General features: G+C 38.4%; 1 protein-coding gene across 3 annotated transcripts in view; it reads left to right on the forward strand.

Annotated features, from left to right (window-relative positions):
* The window catches only part of INVS (inversin), a 99687-nt gene that overhangs the window by 72516 nt on the left and 3561 nt on the right, over positions 1 to 23610 (forward strand). For all 3 annotated transcript variants that reach the window (XM_074823741.1, XM_074823751.1, XM_074823762.1), the window contains 5 exons: positions 1593 to 1805; positions 10227 to 10528; positions 14587 to 15391; positions 22049 to 22281; positions 23284 to 23364. In XM_074823741.1, the coding sequence (XP_074679842.1) occupies positions 1593 to 1805; positions 10227 to 10528; positions 14587 to 15391; positions 22049 to 22281; positions 23284 to 23364 (1634 nt within the window). The remainder of the gene's footprint in view (positions 1 to 1592; positions 1806 to 10226; positions 10529 to 14586; positions 15392 to 22048; positions 22282 to 23283; positions 23365 to 23610) is intronic.

Raw genomic sequence — 23610 nt, forward strand, 5'->3', positions numbered from 1 at the left:
CTGGAGGGTGGTAAGTTTGTTGTTTATTGCAAATGCATTTTGTAATCCAACTTGATGTCCTGGGTGCATCTCGTGGTGCCAGGCTACCTGCTGCTTGACCAACTTCATGCTAAATTACGTATCACAGATGCTGGCTGATGTCTTCTTTGTGTATTTTTCTGTGAAGCCAGCTTGATTTAAAAGCTATCTGCTTTAGAGATAACCAGTGGAAAAGAAAATTTATAACAGGCTTTGAACTGACACAACAGAGTAATGGCTGGTTGTGAGGAGTGTGTGTGAGCAGCCTTGAATGGGTACTGTCCAGTTGTACAAGCCCCTATTCAGATTTGATTTGAGTGATTTTTACTTTCAAAGGTAGCTATAATGGAGTTAGAGAATCCACCTTTAAAAATATGGGTCTTCATGACTGAGATCGTAATATAATACATTCTCGTGGTACATACATGCTAGTAGCATGAAGTTTATTATCTTTTGTACCTGTTAATTAAAATATTCAAAACTATGTGTACTTTGAAAATGTGTTTTTCTGAAATGAGGTCCTTTCTGAAGTTCCCGTTCCCGGGTTATCAAAAATCTGTATCTCTTTAAATGCTATCAGCAACACCCCTTGACATACAAATTTTCATGTTATGTCTTTGTCTTTATTCCTGCAGACAGTTCAGTTCAGATACTGTTAAACCTTCCATCAAATCATTGCTGCGTGGCAAGTCCAATTGTGGTTTCTGTCTGTTTTTCTTTGCTTACCAGCATTGCGTCCTAGGAGGTTACCATCAAGAAGAGCCCTAATTTTCACAATCACATCCATTGACACTTGCTATTTGATAGTCTTGTATTTTATGGTCTTGATTATGGTTTGTGACTGATAATTTTCAGTCACTAAATGTCTTTGTCTAATGTTTCAGTGTTGGTGAGGGAGGTATGTACACTTGGCTCCTGTGTTGACAATGAGAAATTTGGGAATTATTTTTAAAAGGGCTTAGGCATCTGTGACACCATTAAAAACCAAAGCCATTTAATATTTTTAGCACCTGTGTCCATTTGAAAACAGACTTAAGTCTTCCTAGTGCTTTAAAAAAAATATTATCCCTTGATACAGGTGTAATCCTGCTGCTTGGTCAGTCATACTGTCCTCAGTCATTGTTATAGAAACTAAGCCAGTTTTGACAGTAAATTTCTAGAACTTAAATTCACATGGAAATAACACAAAAAAAAAGCTTTAACTTGCTTTTTATTTAGATTATTTTTCTATATGAGAGCCTCAGTAGCACCTTTTTAAGATTGCTTCCCTAAAGCGGTTAATTCTATGGATAGGGCTTTGGAGGATTTTGATCCAACACTTCATACAGTCTGCCCTCCCCCCCTTATATTAGGAGACTAAAAAAGCCTTAAGCATAGTCATAGCATGTAGAATGAGTAAGACATGAAAATAATATTAAAAAATTAGTAAAACAGCCTACTGAAAACAGTGTTTAATCTGTCTTCATACTAGAAGTTGCCTTATTATGAAATGAGGATGAAGTAAATGCACATTGTGGTGAGAATTCTAGTTCAATGATAATTGTTGTGAGTTTGTTTTGTTTTGTTCTTTTTAGATATACTCCACTTGATTATGCTTTGCTTGGTGAACACCATGAAGTGATTCAGTTCATGTTAGAACATGGGGCTTTGTCTATAGCTGCCATACAGGACATTGCTGCTTTCAAAATTCAGGCTGTCTACAAAGGATACAAAGTTAGAAAGGCTTTTCAAGAGAGGAAGAATCTTTTAATGAAACATGAACAGCTGAGAAAAGATGCTGCTGCCAAGTAAGTCTGAGCCTTTAAATCTACTCCAGCAAATAGACATTTGTCATAAGTCTGTATATATCAGTGTATGATTTTATCTGTTACTCATCATCATTTATTGTTCCTCTTAGTAAAATTCATGAAACTGTAGGAAACATATAATGGATTTTTTCCAAACACCTGTAGATGGAAATTATTTTCCAGATAATCCTAAATTATATAGCAAGATTTGTATAATATACAAGAACAAGGCAAAGTACCCAAAGCTGAGAAACTATCATGTCAGCATCCATGAACCTTTACCTGATACTCTATATGATGATAAAAAGGCTTGAAAAACATTTATCACTATAAGGTAATGGAAATAATTATTGACCTATTAAGTCTTTGATATCAGTTTTGAAAAACAATTAATAAGTAGATGACCAAAAAAAACCAACAGGAAAAGCCTGGTTTAAAAAGGCTTAACTTACTGTTTCACAGGATGCTTAACTTACTGTTTCACAGGAGAGGTTGTGCTTTTCTAGCAAACTGAACTCCTGGATTTTATTTGCAACCTCTGTCTTAGCAATATCATTCTCTGCATTTATATTTTCTGCTCTTGAATTAGAGAGTTACCATGAAATCATTATATTAGATTATGGATAACTAATATGTGCAGTTCAAATAGTTATTTGTAAGTTGTGTGTGTAGGTTCTGACTGAGTTTCTACCCTATTTAAATGAGTTAATGGTAGCAATGTGGTGTAATTCTAAAATCAGAAGGTATATAAATGATCATCAAAATACTTCGCTTGCTTGGGCTTTATCCTTAAGACTCATAATATGAAGAACAAATTAGCACCTGGTTTCTCTTGAAGAAATCTGATTCTGGAATGAAAAAGCATAATAATCTAAAAAGATTTCTGCATGATTTTGTAGTATTATTTCTGTAAAGAGAGGTCATATGAATAAACACACAACAAAATGATTGCAGGGGTATTTTTGTTGCATCTGTGTATGATAGACAGAGTCAGCTGCATTGTGCTCTGTTTCAAATTCAGTAGTTTGATGTTCTGCATACCTGGCCAGTCTGACCTTCATTGGGTTTGAATGCTATGGTTATACTGGTTAATAATTGTTAATGCCCAGTAAGAACCAAAGCTAGAAATATCAGGTAACTAACCTCTTGCTCACATCTTTAGATCCTAAAGTTGTAACTTGCAGCCCTCCTACTATTTACCTTTTCTGCTGAAGTCAGTAGAATTTAGCATGGAGAAGCTGCCTTTGAAAATCTCCTGAATATCTTATGTATTTCTTTTTAATTTGAAGAACTCTGCTTCTTGCTGTGTGGTCACAACTGACTTTACCAAATGAGGTAATTTTATTCTTTGTGATGACAGTCATTTTTAGAAGAATCTGTGATACCCCATCTAAGAAGATTAAATAAAAAAGGATTGCCTCATGGAAATTTGGAGGTGTTTTTATCATTGTTTTTCTTTGTGAGTTTTTGATGTACTTTATGAAACTTACTAAGCTGTTGTTGATTTGTTTGAAAACAATAGAAACAAAGTCTGTGTACCAAATACCATAAAAACAGAATTAAAATACAATTTGACTGTACCAGCAAATCAAGCTGTCACATAACAAATTTTATTTAATTGCAATGTTATGATCTGTAATAAACTGGAGGGGACATTATGTTGTCATCATTCTGCATACCCATCTGTGCATTCCACAGCTAAAATTGGCCAGGGTGTTGCTACATACAAAAACCTAATATCCCTATTGATGTTTAAAAATCCACTCTCTGGATAAAAGTAGACATTATGTGGGAATCCAGAATGATGGTGAACTCCTCTATTGAACATCCTCCACAACTATTTCACTGTATGTATTTAAAACTTGCTTCATAACATGTTATTTCAGAGAGTCTGACTAATATAAATCATTCCTAAGTCTGCATGTTTTTAATTTGTCTGTCCTTTTTCTTTTCTTTTTTTTTTTCCCCCCTTAACAAAAACTCAACCAACATCTCATACCTGTGTTATCTTCTGGTAAAGTTACATTCACTGCATTCAATGCCTGTGAATTATTTCTATACACATATATTGTCCCATGTTGAACAAACATATATCAAAGAAATGGTAATTTATGAAATGAAGATTGATGCAGGCCAAAACAATATGCACACTATTATGTCATCAAGCAAAGAGACATATCAGGAGATCAATTTGGGTAAGTAGGGAAGCTGTGACAGAGCTCAAATGCAAAAAGGCAGTATACAGGAGGTGGAAGCAGGGGCAGACTGCAAAGGAAGACTATAAAAACATTGCTTGGGCATGTAGGGATGGTGTCGGAAAAGCCAAAACTCAAATGGGAGTTGAGACTTTCAAGGGATGTCACAGGTAACGAGGTGAGTTTCTGCCTCTACATTAATAGTAAAAGGCTGAGCAAGGAAAATGTGGACCTGTTGCTGAATGGTACGAGTGATTTAGGGACAACAGAGACAGGTGTGGCAGCAGTACTCAATGCCTTCTTTTCCTCAGTCTTCACCAAGAAAGTTTGACAGGCCTCTGTGCTTAAAGAAGTGGTTCAAGGAGGAGAACTGTCAGCTGTGAATGAGGATTAAGTCAGGGATCACTTAAGAGAACAGACAAGTCCATGGGACCAAATGGGTTGTGTCCAAGGGTGATGAGAGGACTAACTCCTTAACAGGCCACTTTCCAACATATTTGAAAGGTCACAGAGGCCAGGGAAGGTCCCCAATGATGGAAGGAAAGCAAATGTTGCACCCAACTTCAAAAAGGGCCAAAAGAACAATCAGGAACTGCTGACTGGTTGGCCTTACTTTGGTCCCTGAGACACTTATAACAGACATAAGTTGAAAAGAGAGATTTTGACTGGAAGTAAAGTTTTTTCACTCTTGGGACAATCGAGCAGTGGAACAGGTTGCTCAAAGAGGTTGTACAGTCTCCGTCCTTAAAGGTTTTCAAGACCCAACTGGATAAAACCCTGAGCAACATGGTCTGACCTCATAGTTGACCCTTTTTTGAGCAGAATGTTGGCCTTGATGACTTCCTGAGATCCCTTCCAATATGTGTTACCTTATGATCCTATGATCTTCTGGAAAAAGGCAGAGTTGATGGGATGTATGAGCATTAAATATTTTAACAGCCATAAATGTGTCAATATAATAGGTGCTCTTCTTCAGTAGGAGTGAAAGTAACTGGTTAATAGGTGGGATGGAGAACCTGGCAGGAGGGAAGCAGTGCTTTAGGAGAGTAGCACAGAGGCAATCTGGGAAGGAGGCATTTAAAAAACAGTCAGACAGGTAAAATGATGGACTTTTAAAACTTTTTTAAAAAGAGGCTTTTGTTTTATTTTCTACAAAGCCAGGGTTTAAAGCATATTCAGAGAAAACTGATGTCCAATGTATTGAGTTTTGAAAGGGCTGCAGAACTCATTCATCACTTGTTCACCTTCCCTTTGAATTTCTCAGAATAAGTTCCTGAATCCATACTTCCGTTTTTACTAAGTCTTTTGGATTTCATTCTGACCAGTTGGAGGAAACTGATGGAGAATGTGGATATGAAAGGGAAATGGATGAAAGTGAGTAAGTAACTCGTAATATCTAGGAAGAGAAGAACAGCAAGAAAATAAAACAGTTCCATTAAACAGCCTTCAGTAGACTTAGAAAAATGTCCTAGCAGAAAGAGAGTACCAGTGTATAATGAGATTCTTCAAAAAACTGGAAGTAAGGCCTGCATGCTGAGAAAAGATAGGACATGTAGCAAGAGAGAAAAATAATGAGCTCTTCACCAATGTGAAAAGGAAAAGCACTTAGAGGAAATTTGGTGCAATTACTAAAATTGAGGGTAATAATAACATACAATGATAAAATTAAACAAGTTGACATGCAGAATAAGAACAACTAGCAAGGGATGTGAGGTATCAAAATAAATCCTTGTAAACATACACATTGTAAAAGGAAGAGCAAAGAAATAGTTGGTTCACAAGCAATGCTAAGAAGGCTGAAGTGTTCTGTCTTTTTTTGCTTCAGTCTTCCTTAAATGTCAAATGATGTCCATTAGCAAATGGAATTCACACTAGTAATGAAGGGCAGCAATGCAGGCTAAAATGCTGAAACAACAGTTCAGAGACCAGTCGAACAAATGAGATTATTTCAGATCAGCTTAGCCTGATAAAATTCACCTTGAGGTTAGAAAACCGAGTCATACAATCTTAAAATGGTTACCCTTAAAAACTTTAGAAGGACCAGTGGGACTGGAGAATTCATGAAGTGAGCAAAGTGTCTGCATTCTCAAAGGGGAAGAAGAGGAGTCTGTAGACCTATAAGCTTCAGTCCCAAGAACCACAGACTTGTTGAGGTTAGAAAAGACCTCTTGAGATCTAGTCCATCCCTGCCCCTGCTCAAACAGAGTCAGCTAAAGCAGCTTGCCCAGGACCATGTCCAGTCAGGTTTTGAATATCTATGCAAATGGAGACTCCACACCCTCTTTGGGCAACCAGTTCCAGTGTTTGACCACCCTCACGGTAAAAAAAAAAAAAAAAAGTGTTTTCTTGTGTATGGATAGAATTTCGTGAGTTTTAATTTATGCTTATTGCCTGCTGTCCTGTCAGTGAGTGCTACTGAGAACAGTAGCACCATCTTCTTCATTCCCTCCCATCAGGTATTTATAGTCCTAGATAAGATTCCCCCCGAGCCTTCTCTTGTCCAGGCTGAATAGTCCCAGCTCTCTCAGCCTCTTCGCATACAAAAGATGCTCAGTCCCTTAAGCTTCTCCATGGCCTTTCACTGGACTCATTACAGTAACTCCATACCTTTCTTATCCTGGAGTCAAACTTCTATGTTACCTGGACATAGCAAAGCAAGAAGTGATGGCTGGTCTGAAGAACAAATTATATGTCCTTATGAGGACAGGCTGAGAGAGTTGGGATTGTTCAGCTTGGAGAAGAGAAGGCTCCAGGGAGACCTTATCGTGGCCTTCCAGTACTTAAAGGGGGCCTACAGGAAAGGTGGGGAGGGACTCTGTATCAGGGAGTGTAGTGATTGGACGAAGGGTAATGGTTTAAACTGAGAGAGGAGAGATTTAGATTAGATCTAAGGAAGAAATTACTTCCTGTGAGGGTGGTGAGACACTGGAACAGGTTGCCCAGAGAGGCTGTGGCTGCCCCCTCCCTGGAAGTGTTCAAGGCCACGTTGGACGGGGCTTTGAGCAACCTGGGCTAGTGGAAGGTGTCCCTGTGCATGGAAGGGGCGTTGGAACTAGATGATCTTTAAGGTCCCTTCCAACCCAAACTGTTCTATGATTCTGTGATATCAAACCAACTCAGTTTTCTTTTGTGACATAATAACAATTTTTGTGGCCATGGAGAAACAGTAGCTGTTGTTCAGACTTGCCTGAAGTTTTCGTACTTCCCCATGTGCCATTCTCATTAGCAAAGTAGAGCAATGTAGCATGAATTAAACTTCTATTAGACGGGTGAAAACTGCTTGGAAGAACATATACAAAAGTAGTTCTTAATGGTTCAACTTTAACCTGGAAGTGTATATTGATGAGAGTTCCCCATAAATCCATCCTGAATCTGATACTATGCAGTATTTTCATTTACAGAGTAAAATGTTAAATTTGCAAATAGCACCAAGATGTAGAAGACTGAAAGCACATTGAAGATTAAATTAGAAATCAGAATGGTGTTAAAATACAAATGGGAAATGATTGAGGAAAAAATAGGTAGTTAGGTAAGGACTTCTCTACACATTTGGGAAGACCAACGAACATAGAATCAACTGGACAGAAATTAACTGTGTTTTTAGCATTATTACAGACTATCTGTTAAAAAGTTGTCCTAGGTCAGAAGCTGAACATGTCATAAGTCGACGGTGTCATGCTTTTAAAAACAAGCATCATGCTAGATTGTATAGCAGGAGATGATGTTTATAAAACATGAAATATAAGACATCTTGGTCCACATAAAGCTTCAGCAGTAGTAGGATCATACCTGTTATGATTTTTTCATTTAAATTTTTTTTAATTAAAAAAATAATTCTAAAAATCAGTTATGATTTTTTTAAGTAACTTTTTTTTTGCAAGGATAACCTTAAAAATGCTCTCCAGGCACATGGACTTGTTCTAAATTTACAACGTCCTTCACAGAGTAGGTACAAAAAGCAAAGTGTTCTTAACAGAATAGAAAAGGTTGGATTCATTTTAGCAGGATCAAAAATTCAGAGCATCTCTGTGTCTTCACAAATGCGTAAGGCTGAAACTGTTCCTTTCCATCTGCTAAAGGCTTAGTTTCCATTCTCTCAGTTCTGTAATGAAATACAAATTTATGACCATTCAGGGCAAAATTCTGTTGCAATTATATGGAAATTGTTGTCCTGACAGCTCTGTTATCACCATCAAGCTGTAGCTGTCTAATTTTAGAGCCCAAATTTGGATCCTGTTGAGTTGCCAGAACCTCCTGAGAATGACTGAGAGCCCTTAAGTTAAGAACTTGTCTACTTCCTCTACTTGTTCATGAAAGGTAGTCTCTCAACTTAGACAACAGTAAAACTTGGAAATTTTCATTTCAGAGATATCCTTCGTTGTAATACAAACAGTTTCTGACTAAATAAAGCAAAACACATGGGGAGGTTCATAAGTATTCAGGAGTCTGTTACTCAGCTAAGCTGTACTGTGACAACTAGGATGATGCTCTATGAATAGGGAGCTTTAAAATCCCTTTATTATTTCTTCAGTTTAATCTGAAAAATTAGCACACAAACGACCTTTTTAAAAAAAATCCCCCTTCTCAGTTTCTGGGCCTGTGCCTTTTCAACAACTTTACAATTGGTAATGTTGCTGAAGTTAATGTTTTAAGTTAATCTGCTCATCCAAAGAGTGCAGGCCACTCTGGCTTGATTGTGTATCACACAACCCATCTCACACTTTTCTTTTTTAATACCCTGAATGGAGGATACTGGTAATAGGCTGCTTGATTCTTGTGAAGAAAAGAAAATTACTATTCTGTGAATAGTAAGATCTGATTTATCAGTTCAAACAGCAGAGTAATGGCAGTGAGATCCATACTGTACACCACACAGACATCCCCACATAATCCGGTTGTGGAATGCCGATATTGTTTGAAACTAGCCACTTTTTTTCTGTGCCAGAGGGAATACTGAACCTCAGGCTGCCAGGAGTGTATTTTTTAGATCAATTAGCAGCTTTTCAGGTACAAAGTTCAATCAGCTGCTTCTACAGAGCGTACTTGATAAGAGAGTACTGACAGATAAAGTTAAGGCTTCTCCCTGGCAGCTCACACTGAAATGACATATACTGGCATTGATACGACTCACAAGAACTGAGGATGGCATGCTGCATAACTAACCTGTCATATGCTGCGCTGTGAGCTAATGTGTCAACAGTCTGCAAACTATGTTGTAGCATTGGAAGCAAGTTAAAATACCAGGCAGCTACATGATACGACATTTACCACCTGTCTATTCCAACAGCAAAAGTGTCACTTCATCTTACAATCAGTGCTTAATTTATAAAAACAAATTCAATGGTACGTAGGTATGTAGTGTTTGCTATGTGGTATTGGGTTTATTCTGCTTTATAGGAAAAAGAATTTAAAAGGTAAAGTGCAATGATATCCCACTGTATGTCAAAATAGGCTGCAAAGCTTTATTCAACAGATGCGCATTTCCTAACCTTGTCCAAAATTCTCTTTTATATCTACGCTATTTAAGAGATGCACGATTTCTTTCATTTTTGAAAACCAAATGGCATAATTGTAATGGCGTACTATGTGCACACAAGTTTTTAATTCACATCTCATATTTTCAGTATTTATCTTTTCTGTAATGTATAATCTGTTTATGTAAAATAAATTCGTCATCTACCAACGATAAATATATAGCAGCAAGTTAGTAGCAGTAGTTAGTTTGAAGTTGGTTTATAATTGTCTGTATTATGACACAGGTAAGTATGAAAAATCATTTTCAAAGAGATTATGTCTTTTATTAAAGTTTTCTGATTTTCAAATACAGCACATTGCATTACTGCTTATATTAAAGCATTGTTCATTACTAATTAAAACATAGTTATTAGTATCATATTTCTTGTCTTTTGACACCTCTTCAAAATCCTGCTTTTAATTTTTGTGTATGTAAAAAAAGCTAGTTTTCATTGTTTTCAATAAGGGAGTGTTTTAAAATCAGTTTAAACCACTGCAAACTGAGTGAGCAGCTGGCTGATAAGGACTTAATTTGTTATTTTGGATCAAGCTAAGATGCTTCCATGCAATAGGTGTCCATTTCTCACAAAAATGTTATAGTCAAGGTTCTATTGTGGCAGTGTTAGGTTTCTAGAGAGGAATGTGTTCAAGTTAGATACACCCTCCCAAGATTTTGTCTTTGGAATTCTTATGGTATTGACTATAATTACAGGAAACGTGAAGAGGAAAGTAAGAGAAAAGAAGCCAAGCTACAGAAAGGGACGCAGAATATGGAGCAAAATAGGTTTCGAGTACAGCAGAATCCTGCAAATCGAGAGAAGACTACCAGCATCTCACAGTTACCTAATAAACCAATCGATATACAGAATAAGAGACCTCTGTCCCTCAATGCTTCACAAATTCCACCGGGGAGAAACAGTAGAGGTTCACCTAAAGCTTGTCACAACAAAGGGACACCAAAGGAGAGTTGCCTGTCAGGAGAGCCTCAGAGTGAAGGTCATAAAATCAGGCAAGGTTTGTAATCTTTTTTTAATTTTCCTCATGATCCTTTTTGTCCATGTCTGGGGGTGTTTTAAATACAGGACCTGTTTTACTCTTTCTGTAATTTCTTCTTCTTTTGTTATTTAAGTAGTTCATATAGGATAGAGCTAGATACAGAATCTTTTACTCTGTGTGTTCAGTCAACTTAAGTAGTCAGAAATACCAGTATCTACAGTGTCTGTGAAATACCTAAAATATGTGAGAACAGGTTGTCGGTAGTTGTTCTATTCTTTGCACTGTTTGGAGAAAATAAGATTAAAGATATTTGGCATATCTGTGGGATTCTTGAAGAATGTTAATGGAGAAGTTGTAACACTTGTTTTTAAACAATGTTAAAATGAGAGTAAAATCATTCTAAGTGGCATCTCCAGCACACAGAGGGAGCTGTTCAGCCAGCTTCATTATCCATGACAGGGTACTCCCATGATCTGTCTTTGAAGTCCTCTTGTTGAGAACACTCTAGGATATTTTTGAAGAAGTGAGACTGTTTTTAGAAATTGTACTATGAAACAGTGTGTTGAAGTTCTTTGTTAGTTTTTTTGCCCTGCTCCACTCTTCTATTCTGTCTGTAAATGCATCATGAGTTTATCATCACTTCTTGACCACTCCTATATTAGTTTTTGCAAGATAAACGTTTTAATAACATTTCAATCAGTTCCAACTTCAACCAGTTAAAGGAGCCCATGGCTCAAATCTTTCAAAACTGGTCATGTAAAAGCATCTTTGTTATCATTAGAAGCAAAAATTGCATAAGTAGTTTATTTAAGGTAAGTTGCAGGAACTCCTTCTCAGATGTAAAATCATTGCTAATTCCTCTGGAAATTCTGATAATCAGAATATTATAGTAATCCAAAGGAAAAGAAAAAGAGCTGTTCCTACTGAATCATTTTACCTAGATTTCTTTAGCTTTTACATGGAAGTGCGTTGGTAAACAGAATATTTGACTGTATTGTCATAGTAAAAAAAGACATGTATATCTTAGCCTAATTTACACTGTGATATCTAAGTATGTGTTAAAAATTCTAGCAAGCTTTATCTGTATGTGTATTAAATTTCTATTAAAATATTCAGATGGCAAAGTAAAACCTGTAAGAATAACCAGAAACAGTGGTTGCCAAATGAAAAATGGATAGTTGTAATGAGGAGAACATAATGAGGAGAAGTTGGTAAGTATTGAGAAAAGGGAAAGGAAGAAGAAAGATGTGGGGAAGATTAGAACAGTGAAGAGAGAAGAGAAGGACAAAGGAATTATAAAGGAGGAATGAACAGCCTTTTCTTTTACTGACTCTATCCATTCTTTGCCAAAATCTTCCATTGGCTATGCCAATGGAAACTGCATTGCATCAGTCAGACTCCCACTGTTTCTTGGAACAAATATAATGGTTTTGCATGGAGAGAATGACCTAAGGAAGTAGGTAATAGGTAGTCCATGGGAAACATGGGCTGTAGGGTCAAACTGACTACAGAGATCAGGACTGAATTTGCCAAATTTTCTGCAGAGGATTCTAATATTGATACTTATGTTTGAAAAAACACATTAATATTCAGTTGTCTACACTACCCCTCACAGTAACCTAGGGAATTCAAACCAGCAGCAAATGCTAGCAGCATGTAGCTTGGACATTTGATTGAAGGCTTCCCTGAAGTTGGAGATTTCCAAAGTAGCTATGCCAGAATAAGTTTTCCATGTTGATAGTTTTAAAACTATATGGGCTATTGCCTGGAGATTTTTTGTGTTTCAGTAGATCTTTAAAAGCAGAATACAATTTCTGCAAAAGATAGAATTTTAATTTTAAATAGAAAATTGTTCACTATTGTTTATTGTCTTTCTTCACCATGAGTGTTGAGCATGAAGAGAACAAAACTCTTTACTCAAGGGTCTTCTGAAAAGACATGATAACATGTCTACTTCTTCTACAGCGAGACCATGTTGCCGTCAGAGATCGTAAAGAAAGCCCCGTCTTGCCCAATCCAAAAAACCTGTGTTTGAAATAAAATGCTATGCCATTTTTACATACTCATTCTCTTTTTGTTATTGGAATGCTGCCAGGAAAGTTGGCGCAGCAAGGATCAAATCATGAAGTCCTTTAATCAGTTCTCATTAGGTATTTTAATCAACCCTCTTGTCACCAAAACTTTAATGGACTTCATTGGATGTTTTATTGAAATTATAAATTTAGATCCTGTGGGCTGGCACTTAGAAAAATTTTCAGCAATTGCAAATTGATTTTTTGAATCTGCTAACCAGATATGAAAACAATATATGATTTAATTGGTGGGTCTATTCTGATCTCTTCTCCACTAAAATCTTCTTTTCTATGCATGTTGTCTCATTTGCCTTAATTATAATAGCAACAGATAAATTCTTTCTTGTGCTCTGTACTTGTTATTGCTTGGTCTTCCTATCTAAGAAAGTTTATTTCCTCAAAAGGTGATCTAGAATACTTAAATGATGTTTTTTTTCCATTCCCCAGTTATCCAGTTGTTCAGATTGGGAAGTTTTGCACATACTACTTTAACAATTTAAATGTGTTACAGCGAATGCATTCTTCAGGCTGTATGTACAAATCAGGTAGCAAGTTTTGGTGAGTTTGGAATGACAAGGTCATTTTAAAAGGCTGTGCTCTTTTTCCTCACAACTGTGAAAATTAACTTGTTGGGAGATCAAAATAATGTTGTGACAGTGCTGGAAATTCAATACGTTTGAGTTGACTGTCAGCCCTATAACATTTTTACTGATGGCACTGGCAATTTTGTACTTGGCTTCATTAAGAGTGGGATTATGCCCGCAGAAATCTTGGCTTCAAAAGGCATATTTTTTAAATTGTCTATTCCCCTGGTGTGATGAGAGAGAGAGGGAGTTTCCTTCTTCGTTCTGGGAGATAAAAATACTAGATTAAAATAGATAAAAAAGAATTAAATTAATAATATATTAAAATAGGTTAAAATATTTCTTCCCTGTCCCAGAACATACAGGGCTAGTTACCCGTATGACAATCATGTGTATGTTAGAGTAACCTCTCTGCCCGTATTGACCTGTCACCATGATAGATCTTCTCTGTTGGAGACATCAGTGATGATAATCGTGAGTTTTTTTCTGTGTAATCTGTTAATCTGCCATATTCTGTTATCAAGTCAAGGGAGTATCCTGTAAAAGTGTTACAGGGATGAAAAATGTAGGATGGTTTTACCAGGTTTTGGAAAATCCAGAAGATTTTCTGTGATTCCATTATATCAAAGATATCTTTCTTACCTACCCTTTAACACCCTGTTTGTTACATTTCATCCTGTCTGGTCTATTTTTCTCATTCCACTGAGTTTCCTAATAAAATACAAAGTAGATGGTAGATGGAGATTTTCAGTTTTGAACTCCAGTCTGGCTTCCGAGTCATCCTCACAAGAGTGCTTAGATGGAGTTATCACACAGGATTTATTTTCCCACCCTAGAGTTGGAAGAGAAATCTTGCAGCAAGAGAAAAATGGGAAGGACTTCATAGCTTCCTTTAGGATGTCAAGGAAAGTACTGAGAAGGCAAGTGCTCTGGGTTTCCTGGGTCAGTGGGTTACCCTGTCTGTCATCATGTGCTAGGATGCAGGGTGGCTAGAGCAGAAGTTTAGCAAATAAGCTTGAAACAGGGAAGGTCTTCACAGGTTATGGTGTCTTCACTGGAACAAGTAGGTGTGTTCATGGGGCTGCATTCCTGCACCATGTGGTGATGAGCTTGTGTCTTAGGAGACCAGTGGTTCAGGTAGGTGAAGAAATAGTTCCTTCCTGTGACTTTTTTTAGGCATCTAACTCAAATGTAATGTGAGAAAGAAAAATACTTGTAGAATGGTAAGCAAATGAAGAAGTTTGGGACTGTACTGTTACAGGCAATCATGTCCTCTTCTGATTCTTCCAGCTTATACATTTTTTCCATTTAAGTAAATCCTAGCATGCCTCAAAGGTAACTGAGCGAAAAAAAATAGAGACATAAACTGTGTTTTGCTGGATCACAGACTGAATGTTGGTTTCCATTTCTCTGCCTAAAGATTCGTTGAGGAAACACAACAAAAGCAAGTCAAGTTGTGTCCATTTTCACTGCGGAAAAGCAAAAGAGGGAACAAAAGCTGAAGTGAAACATCACATTGCAGCTGCCACAGAACCGCATGGAGAAAAGCACAAGGAGCACACTGTCGAGGCAACGGCTACTTGTGCTCGGAGGAGCAAAAGACATACTTCTGCTTGTAAGACTGCTAGTGTTGGGGAAAAATTAAGGGATCAAAGTCAGACTTCATCTGGCAACAGGGACCATTGTGAGGGAACAGCTGTGCTCTTCAGCAACGTCAGTTGTACTGGTGGAACTGCGAGAAACTCAAAGCAGTGTGAAGCTTCTTCCAAAGGCAAAAGGCATCAGCAGAAACACAGAAATAAAGAGGTAAATGATGAGCGATGTTCACCAGCTGGCTCTAGTCGACCAGGAAGTGCCAAAACAGTGTTTGTAAACACCAGAACTGAGAGTGTGCATGCTGTAGAACAAACTAAGAAAGTGGGAAATAATGAATTAGCAAAAAAGGCCTCCCCTTTATTGTCTGCTGAGGCAGAACCTACCGGAACTGTGCCAAGAAACCCAGCAGCGTGTTCTGCTCCTGATGACAGTTTGAACTTGGAAAAAACAGGCGTAATTGGATCCAGGAATGCAGATGATCAATTATGTTCTGTTGCATGGCAAAGTACAAATATTGAACTAATCCCTTTAGAGATTCGAATGCAGATAATAGAAAAAGAAAGAAAAAGAAAAGAGCTGTTTCGAAAGAAGAACTACGCTGCTACAGTCATACAGAGGACGTGGAGAAGGTAAGACTACTGTTTCAGTAGCTAGGGAAGAGTGAGACACAAGTAGATGTAAATTAAATTAGGCTTGTTGGCAATGCACTTTATTTGGTCCTTTTGCTTACAACATTACCAGTGCTAAATCAGGAATTTAATAATCTTTCACCAAACAAATGGAGGAGGGTTCCAGTCACCTAGAATTACATTAGTAAGTTCATAAAAAACACAAGGTAAGTGATGTCTTTTAATAATTGGACAAGTTATTAAATTCATTTTTCAAGCACTGATATTTCTTTAGAGAGTGCCGATCAAGATTTGCTTGAACCTGGAGTTCACTGCTGTCGTGTTCACTAGCAAACTTGCACGTGGCAGGATATAGGGTTTTTCCTGAAAAGGTTTTTGTAGCCAGATCCTTCACCACCATTTACTGACACACCTGAAATTGTATTCTGACCTGACTTTTAACTGGATAGTCAAACCAGAAGAGGTTTGGAAGCTCAGATGGAGTTCATTGCCAAAACTTGAACCTGACTTGATAACTTGATTGAGCAGGAACAACTGCTGTACAGAAGAGGCAGATGGAAGGGAGCGAGGTGTCCCAGTGTTTGCTTTCCACAGCATTGTTCTGCTTTCATGAATGCATGAGGTTCAACCTCAGAAATACAGTCATTCTTGATGTATGTGCTCCTTAATTAATTTCTTATCAAAATTGATAAGAAGAGTATGGCAGCTGTAGGTGAAGCATGTGATATGTACATAATTGTTATTTCCTATTTTTTACTGAAATTTTCTTCAGTTTTTATGTGGATGCAGAAAACTAAATTGCTGATTTTTACTAGTAACTGATTTTTCCAGGTCTCTCACTAGTTTAACACTTTCATATATGTTTTAATATTCAGTTAAAGAAAAAATAACAAGGATGTTTCTTTGAGAGCTCAACTCTCACACCTCATGGTGTAGTTCAGTTGTTCCCCCAACCAAACTGTATCAAAGGGAGCAGCTGGCGGGTGTCTGGGCACATACAGAAGGTAGTAACATCCTTTATACTAGTCCCTGGGGAACCTGCAAGTTTCCTGCAACAGCAGAATCGGGTCTTAATGCCCAACTACCTGCAGAATAAACGCTGAGTCACTGGTAGACCTCCCCTTCTTCTGGGTCATGCTGGAAGCTTTGATTCCCTCGCAGAGAAATTCAGAGGGGCTGTTTTTACCCCTTCCTGTGCCAGCAGCCAAGTACTAGCTGTCTTCCTGGTGCAGGGCAGCGTCTGCATCCAACTTGTCTGCCCCAGCGTGGAGCAGAGGGGAGCACGCAGCAGCTGGAGCATCAGGGTCTGCTCTCTTTGTCACCGCATCCAGCCGCAGGAGGCAGCCAGCCCAGGCTGTACAGCCACAACAGTAACGTGTCCTCTGGGCCTCATCAAGCGAGGCCAAGACCACAAGTGAAGAGAGTTCAGAATATGTTCTACCAGTTCTGAATACTTATTGTACAAGCCTGCTGTTTTGACAAGAAAAGATCTTTTTGCCAATTACCACGTAGCATTGAAAAGCTAAAAAAGAGGCACGAGGTTGTGCTGCCTGTTTTCAGTGGTGCTTCCAGGCTTACAAAATCCCATTTTTTACTTTGCAAGGTGGAGTGTTACCTGTATTCCCTATTGTACAAAACACCAGGGAGCTAAGAGACAAGTATTACTAGCTGCTTGTTTGTTAAGTTCTGAGAAACGATATTTCTCCTGTTGCTTTGTACAGTGAACTTATGAAGTCCAAAGAAGTCTTGTCTTTCTCAGAAAAGAGCTGATGCTGCCCATTACTAGGGAAGGGGCACCAGACCACACACCCCGTGGTCCATGCCAGCGGTCCATTTGTTCCTAAACTGAAACGTGGCCATTTCAACATTTGTGTTGGCTCAGCAAATACATCTGTTTGCTCCAGCTCTTTTACTGATTAGTCTAAATATTTCCAAGCGTGAGGTTGGATTTGAAGTCCAGTAATATTCCAGGTTATCTCTTCACTGTTGTTGGAATATAAAAGTTACGCTGGCTTTTGTGCATACATTCCCATTCCAGTGAAAAGTTAAAATTTTGGAACATGGTATCTTTAATTCATTTTAGAGCCTCTGGTTGTTTTTTTTTTTTGTGAAGATTCTGACTTTTTGTACAGTATCAGCTATTTCTGTACTTGTATTATCTTTGTTCTCTGTTTGCTATTTATGCATCCAGGTCTGGGGTCCCTAGTACAGGAAAGACATGGACCTGTTGGAGTGGGTCCAGAGGGCCCCCAAAATGATCAGAGGGCTGGAACACCTCTCCTATGAATAAAGACCAAGAGAGTCAGGGTTGTTCAGCCTGGAGAAGAGAAGGCTTTGGGGAGACCTTATAGTGGCCTTTCAATATATATGGGAGGCTCAGAAAAAAGAGACAGAGACTTTTTACCAAGGCCTGTAGTGACAGAACAAGGGGCAACAGTTTTAAACTGACAGAGGGTAGAGTTAGATTGGACATAAGGAGGAATTTTTTTACGATGAGGGTGGTGAGACACTGGAACAGGTTGCCCAGAGAGGCTGTGGCTGCCCCCTCCCTGGAAGTGTTCAAGGCCAGGTTGGACGGGGCTTTGAGCAACCTGATGTAGTGGAAGGGGTCCCTGCCCATGGCAGGGGGGGTGGAACTAGATGGTCTTTAAAGGTCCCTTCCAACCCAAACCAGTCTATGGTTCCATGATTCCTGCCATATTCCTCATACCCACACTGAACTGCAAAGCAAAGCAGCCACTTGTTCTCCCATTGATCCACCACTTCTGCCATCAGCTTGCTCTGCTGTTTCCAAGCACTATGTAAGTAGCTCAGTGCTGGCAATGTCCTCCTTGGCCTTCTTTTCTAATTTAGATCCCTTATTCTTGTGTTCAGAGCCTTTTAGATACCAAAAGCTAAAGTCAGTCAGGGGTAGATTAGGAGAGTATATCCATAAGTGATGCTATTGCTTCTGAAGGCTATGCTGTTTTCACTTAGCACCGAATTAAATTCCTTACAGAGGAGTAGGCACATGCCATATCTTTCAGTCAAAGTGTAAAGATGTGTAGTGAGTGCTTCTGCAAATTTCCTCACAAGAACTGGGACCTAAAGCTTTGTGCTGAGCTAGTTTACCTGTGTGGAAATCTTTGCATTCCATTTAAAGTTTTGACTATCTAAAGATTTTGGATAGATCTTTCTAAACTATCCACCTGCTGAAACAGCGATGGTGTGTTATCTCAGCAAGAAGTGCATGCACTTACAACACTTCAGAAATTATGGGGATTAAAGATCGTTTAAATGACATTTGTTATTTAAAGAATTAATAAAGAAAAATAAATATATTTGTTCCGTTTGCAAAACTTATAGAACACTAACAAGGATCATAAATTCTGCAAGACTGCAGGAGAGATTAGTTTTGCAGCTCCTCCACTGTCGCTTCGTTACGTCTGCGGACAGTTTACTGTTGCTAGAGCTTTGATGGAGTTCATAAAGTTTGCAGCAATATCATAATGCATTTGTTTCAGTGAATGTTTTGATGCAGAACACAGAACAGTTCATTGGGCAGCGATGCTGCAGTGAGGGCACTACACTGTTCCGAAGAGCCGTGCTTCCCTCCTGCCTTCTCTCTCCCAGGCCCACCGGTTCTGCCGCCTTTTCTGCTTACGCTTCAAGCTCAATGTGAGCTCTATTGTCTGAGTATTTTGAAACTCAGATGGATGATGAGAGCTGTGAAAATGAACCAGATTTCCTCCTCCCATGCTATTACCACAGCAATAATGCTTATTTTTAAAAAGAAGAGAGTTCTGCCTCTTCCTTTGAAGCGGAGTTCATATATGATCTCAAAATAAGAGGTAATGTGGGTATTTTAGGATGTGGAACCCAAGTCAGATGGTGGTACCCGCCTGTCAAGAAGTCATGGTTAGCATTTCCAGCTAGCTCACACGAGGTAGCTGTACGTGCTGACTGCTAACATGTCAGTTATTCTGACGCTCTCTCTGAATACTTGATTTCCTATCCACTGTACACCGAATTACAGTTGTTAAGCAGGTATCTACTGTGTGGCTGTGGGTCCTACTCAGTCCCATGTTTGTCTTTTGGGTCCAGGTTTGCACTGGTAAATAGCATGTACTTTAGACAGCAATAAAATTACACGTTGTTAATGTATAATTCTACATTAGAAACATGTAGAAGTACACGCTTGAGTTCTGGCATTTCTCTAAATTAGGATGTAGTACATTTGTCTCACTCTGCAACTTTTATAGTCATGATTTACTTACTAAAAGTTCATCGAGAGCTATTGTGAGCTACAACACAATGGTACTCGTCTACTTAAGTATATTAAACTTGCCTTTCTCAGGAAAATGTTTCAATTCCCACAGTCCACAAACTTTATAAATGTAGTCCTCAAAAGTGTATTTTAAGGTGTGTGGCTTGCCAAAGGTTAATTGCTTATCCTGCTCGTTGAGGCTTACAAATCCTGTGTCTGGCTTGCTCTCTCGTGGGGGGCACTGAGGCCTGTGCCATTCTCCAGGGTCCACAGTGAGTTGACAGAAGCTGGAAATAAGTTGGTTGCTGTCATTGTTGCTCTCCTGATGGAATCAGGCTATATTTTTTATATATGTGTATGCATACTTTGACCAGCAGTAGTTTTTAAGATTAGAGCTTCTGTAACAATGAATCTGAATACCATTTGCCAGCTTTGTCATTGTGCACATACGTTCCATGTTTCTTTTATGTGCAGTAGCTTTGTTGACTTAAGCATTGGGTATTTTGTTAAGGCACCACATCAGATTCATAGAGCATCAAACTTGGTCCCATTCTTCTTTTTTCTCACCAGGATCAGAATGATCTGTTATGGGAGAGCTGAATTAAAAAAAATGTGCACATGCTCCAAAGCTAACTGCCTACATCTTCTCAGTGTCAGAGCTGCAGAGTTTTCTTGTTGCTAAAAACTACCAGAAGTTCTCTACAAACATGAAATCACTGCTGGGTGCGAAGGTGGAGTGCCTGTGAATGGGTCATTTCATGTATCAGCAAAGGCTTCTGGCAGTAATTACCAAATTCCAAGAGAATAGCTTAGTATTGTTTTCTGCTCAAGTATGAAACAGTTCTCCAATTGTTTTTCCTGCAGCAGTATTCACATAACCCATCCTTAGCTCAAGTTATGTTAGCAAGTCACTGTAACTGTGCCCCCCTTCACTTTCTCTTCCTCTCTTACCCCGTTGAAAAGTTCTAAGTGATGTGTTATTTAACAAAACTGGATCATTTTTTTTCTTCTGTCTCTTAATAGTGCTCCTGTTCTGAATTCATGCAGCACTTTGCAACTTGTAGGCACTACAGACATTTATTGGTAAAATGCAGTTGCTCCCCACATTCGTTACACACTTTAATGAGCTGTGTAACAGTACATGCCTGAATTCTGAAGCTCCACTAAATTAAGATTAAATACGTTTGTCTCACCCAACAAATTTTACAGAGGTAATTTACTAAGCTTATTGAAAGTTTAAAATTATTGGGGCTGTAACTGAGCATATCATCCCCCTTTGGCATTTTGTTATGATATTACGTAGTCATTTTCTGTATGCAGCTGCTGGTTTGTTTGAATTATATAGTGCATTGTCTTATATATTTAAACAATTTGTATCTGGTTGTGTTGTCTTTTGTTTTAATGTAGAACTTGTTACAGATGGAGCAACAGAACAAAATCGCCTCTTTCTCCCTCCTTCCTCACTGCCTTTACCAGAGCATCCTTTTCAAATGCCGGAAGGGATGATGGTCAATGTGTTTTAGCCTGTTACCAAACACTTATAATTAATATTTTACAAGTGTTACTCAGTGTTCATTTTTGACAGGTTTGTACTGGAAGATTCAGAGTTAATTGCTAGGCCAGTTAATTGACTTGTGAGCGTGAAATGCCAATATCTGATTGAATACTTATATCTGATTTAAGAAAAAAACCCAACAAACAACTCCTTGTTGTTGGTGCCGTTAGCCACCGAAGCGGGAAGAAGGACAGATAATCCACAGTTGCCACTTGGAACAAAGCTGTGACTGCGTGTCACATCAAAGCAGCCGTGGCAAGGTTGGGTCGGGAGGCAGGGAGCCTTTGAAGGGCAGGGAAAAAAAGCGAGAACAGATTGCTGAAAACAAGGTGAGGGGAGCATCTTCAGAGGAGGGATGGAAAGCAGCTCAGTTTTCTGTAGAGGAAATGTGCAGCTGAACCCGTAAGAGGTAGATTTGACTCCTCTTTTGCACTGATTGACCGAGAATACAAAGTGGTAAGGCACACGAGAAAATGTGGTGTTATTAAGCTGTGAATATAGTGAAAATGAGAAAACAGTATTGATTATACTGTTATATCATAAATATTTATAGGTTTTGTCTTCTCCAGATTTTCTATATATTGTAAAGCAGTTAATAAGCTGACGTTGCAGTACTGCGATACCTGTAATGCCAGATCTTTATTAGCTGTGTGAAATAATGGATGCATCCAGAATTGAACCCAGCTCCTACTTTTTCTTCTGAGCAAACATTTCTCATCCAAATGACTTAGCACATCAGTGGGAGTTCTGTTTTCCCAGTTACTCATGTAATCCACCATGTGAACTGATGCGTGGAAAGCACTGAAGTTAAAACAGGTCACCTAAAACAAGTGCTCTTCTCTTTTCTGCTCTCTAGTTACCAGCTAAGACAGGAGTTGTTTCAGCTTCTTAGTGCTAAGCGGCAGTGCAAAGAAGATGAAGACAAATGGAGACAAGAGACAGCTGCCTTCTTCATTCAAGTTGCTTGGAAGAAACAGCTGAACCATAGCCCTCTGAAATCAGTTCCTTCATGTAAAAATCTGAAATCTATAAACAAAACCAGCTCAGCCATAAAACCCAGCAAGCAGTCCATCCTTAAGCAGATCTATGGTAATTTTGTCCTCACTATACTTTCTTCTAAATAGCTACGCTTTTATTTTTATAAGAGTGTTCCCTGTATTTTGGATTCTTCTGTACATTTCTGACCTAATTGATAGGGATTTCAACTATTTATAAAAATCAGTCCGAATCTCAGGTGTTCTGGGTAATTGTGTTTCTGTTTCAGGTTGAAAAAAATACCCACCTCTGTGATTTAAAATGGCTGCTGCTAAAGCTGTTTGAATCACCGCGTAGCATTGTGCCAGCACCGGTCTTGAGCAACCAAATAATACTGTTGCCAGAGCTGCTCACGTATATCAAAGGAGAACAGAGCAGTTAAACTGGGGATAGCTGGCTGTATCGATGCACAGTGGCTATCTGGATCGTGGTTTAATTTTTTTAAGCGTCGTTTTAAACTTTTTTGGATTGGTATTGGTTTTTAAATATTTCCATTTGAAGAATATGATCTTGTTCCATGTGAATAACTTTCTTGTTTGAAGACAGCTGGTCTGTATTGAAAGAGCAGGATCATCCTTTCTGATAACACCACACTGCTTTGCACTATGCCTGAATGTGCATGGTGCAAAGGAATGCGTCTTGAAGAAAGGGTAGAGGAAAAACATTGCTTTTAAACCTTGAGTTCCTTCACAGTGTGGATCAATGATGGAGTAAGGATGTGCTAACTATGTGTACTCTACCAGGTGATAAGTCACTTCTGTCATGGCTCTGTGGTTTAGATAGCCAAAAATGATTAAATAAATAAATAGAGCTAATAATAATTTTACTTTCTTTCTTTTTTGTAGCAACTGCAAGATGTATTTTAACTTTAGTTAAAAGTCCAGTTGTGGTTGTCACAGTTTTCTGTCATATAGAACCTCTCATGAGTTTCCTCATCATAAATGAAAAAAAAAATTAGGATAAAATAATGCTGTAGCCTACTTACTTAAATAGTTTATAGCTATACATAGCCACAGCTTTATGTGAATAAACAGCTGTTCATATTGTTTGTTAAAGGACGTTCTCAGGAAGGCAGAGCGTATCAGCCAACAAGACCTCCTTCTAAGCTGAAACTTTCAGACGTGCAGCTGGTCTCAGGTAGGACACATACATTTTAAGAATACTTTGATGTTTATTTATATATGAAATTGGTTTCATCTTCTTAGAAAAGAAAAAAGTCTGCTCAAGAACTGGGATCTTATCTCAAAACACGTAACTACTACCAAACCGTTGTGCTTGCACACTCACTCTTTCACTACTTTTGGACTTACTTGAGCACTGCACTTTTATCCTTATGTTGAATCCTTGATATGAAAACCTATTTTCATTGGGCTGTTACTAGGA

Source organism: Strix aluco, chromosome 1 (assembly GCF_031877795.1).
Source record: "Strix aluco isolate bStrAlu1 chromosome 1, bStrAlu1.hap1, whole genome shotgun sequence".
Taxonomy (NCBI): Eukaryota; Metazoa; Chordata; class Aves; order Strigiformes; family Strigidae; genus Strix; species Strix aluco.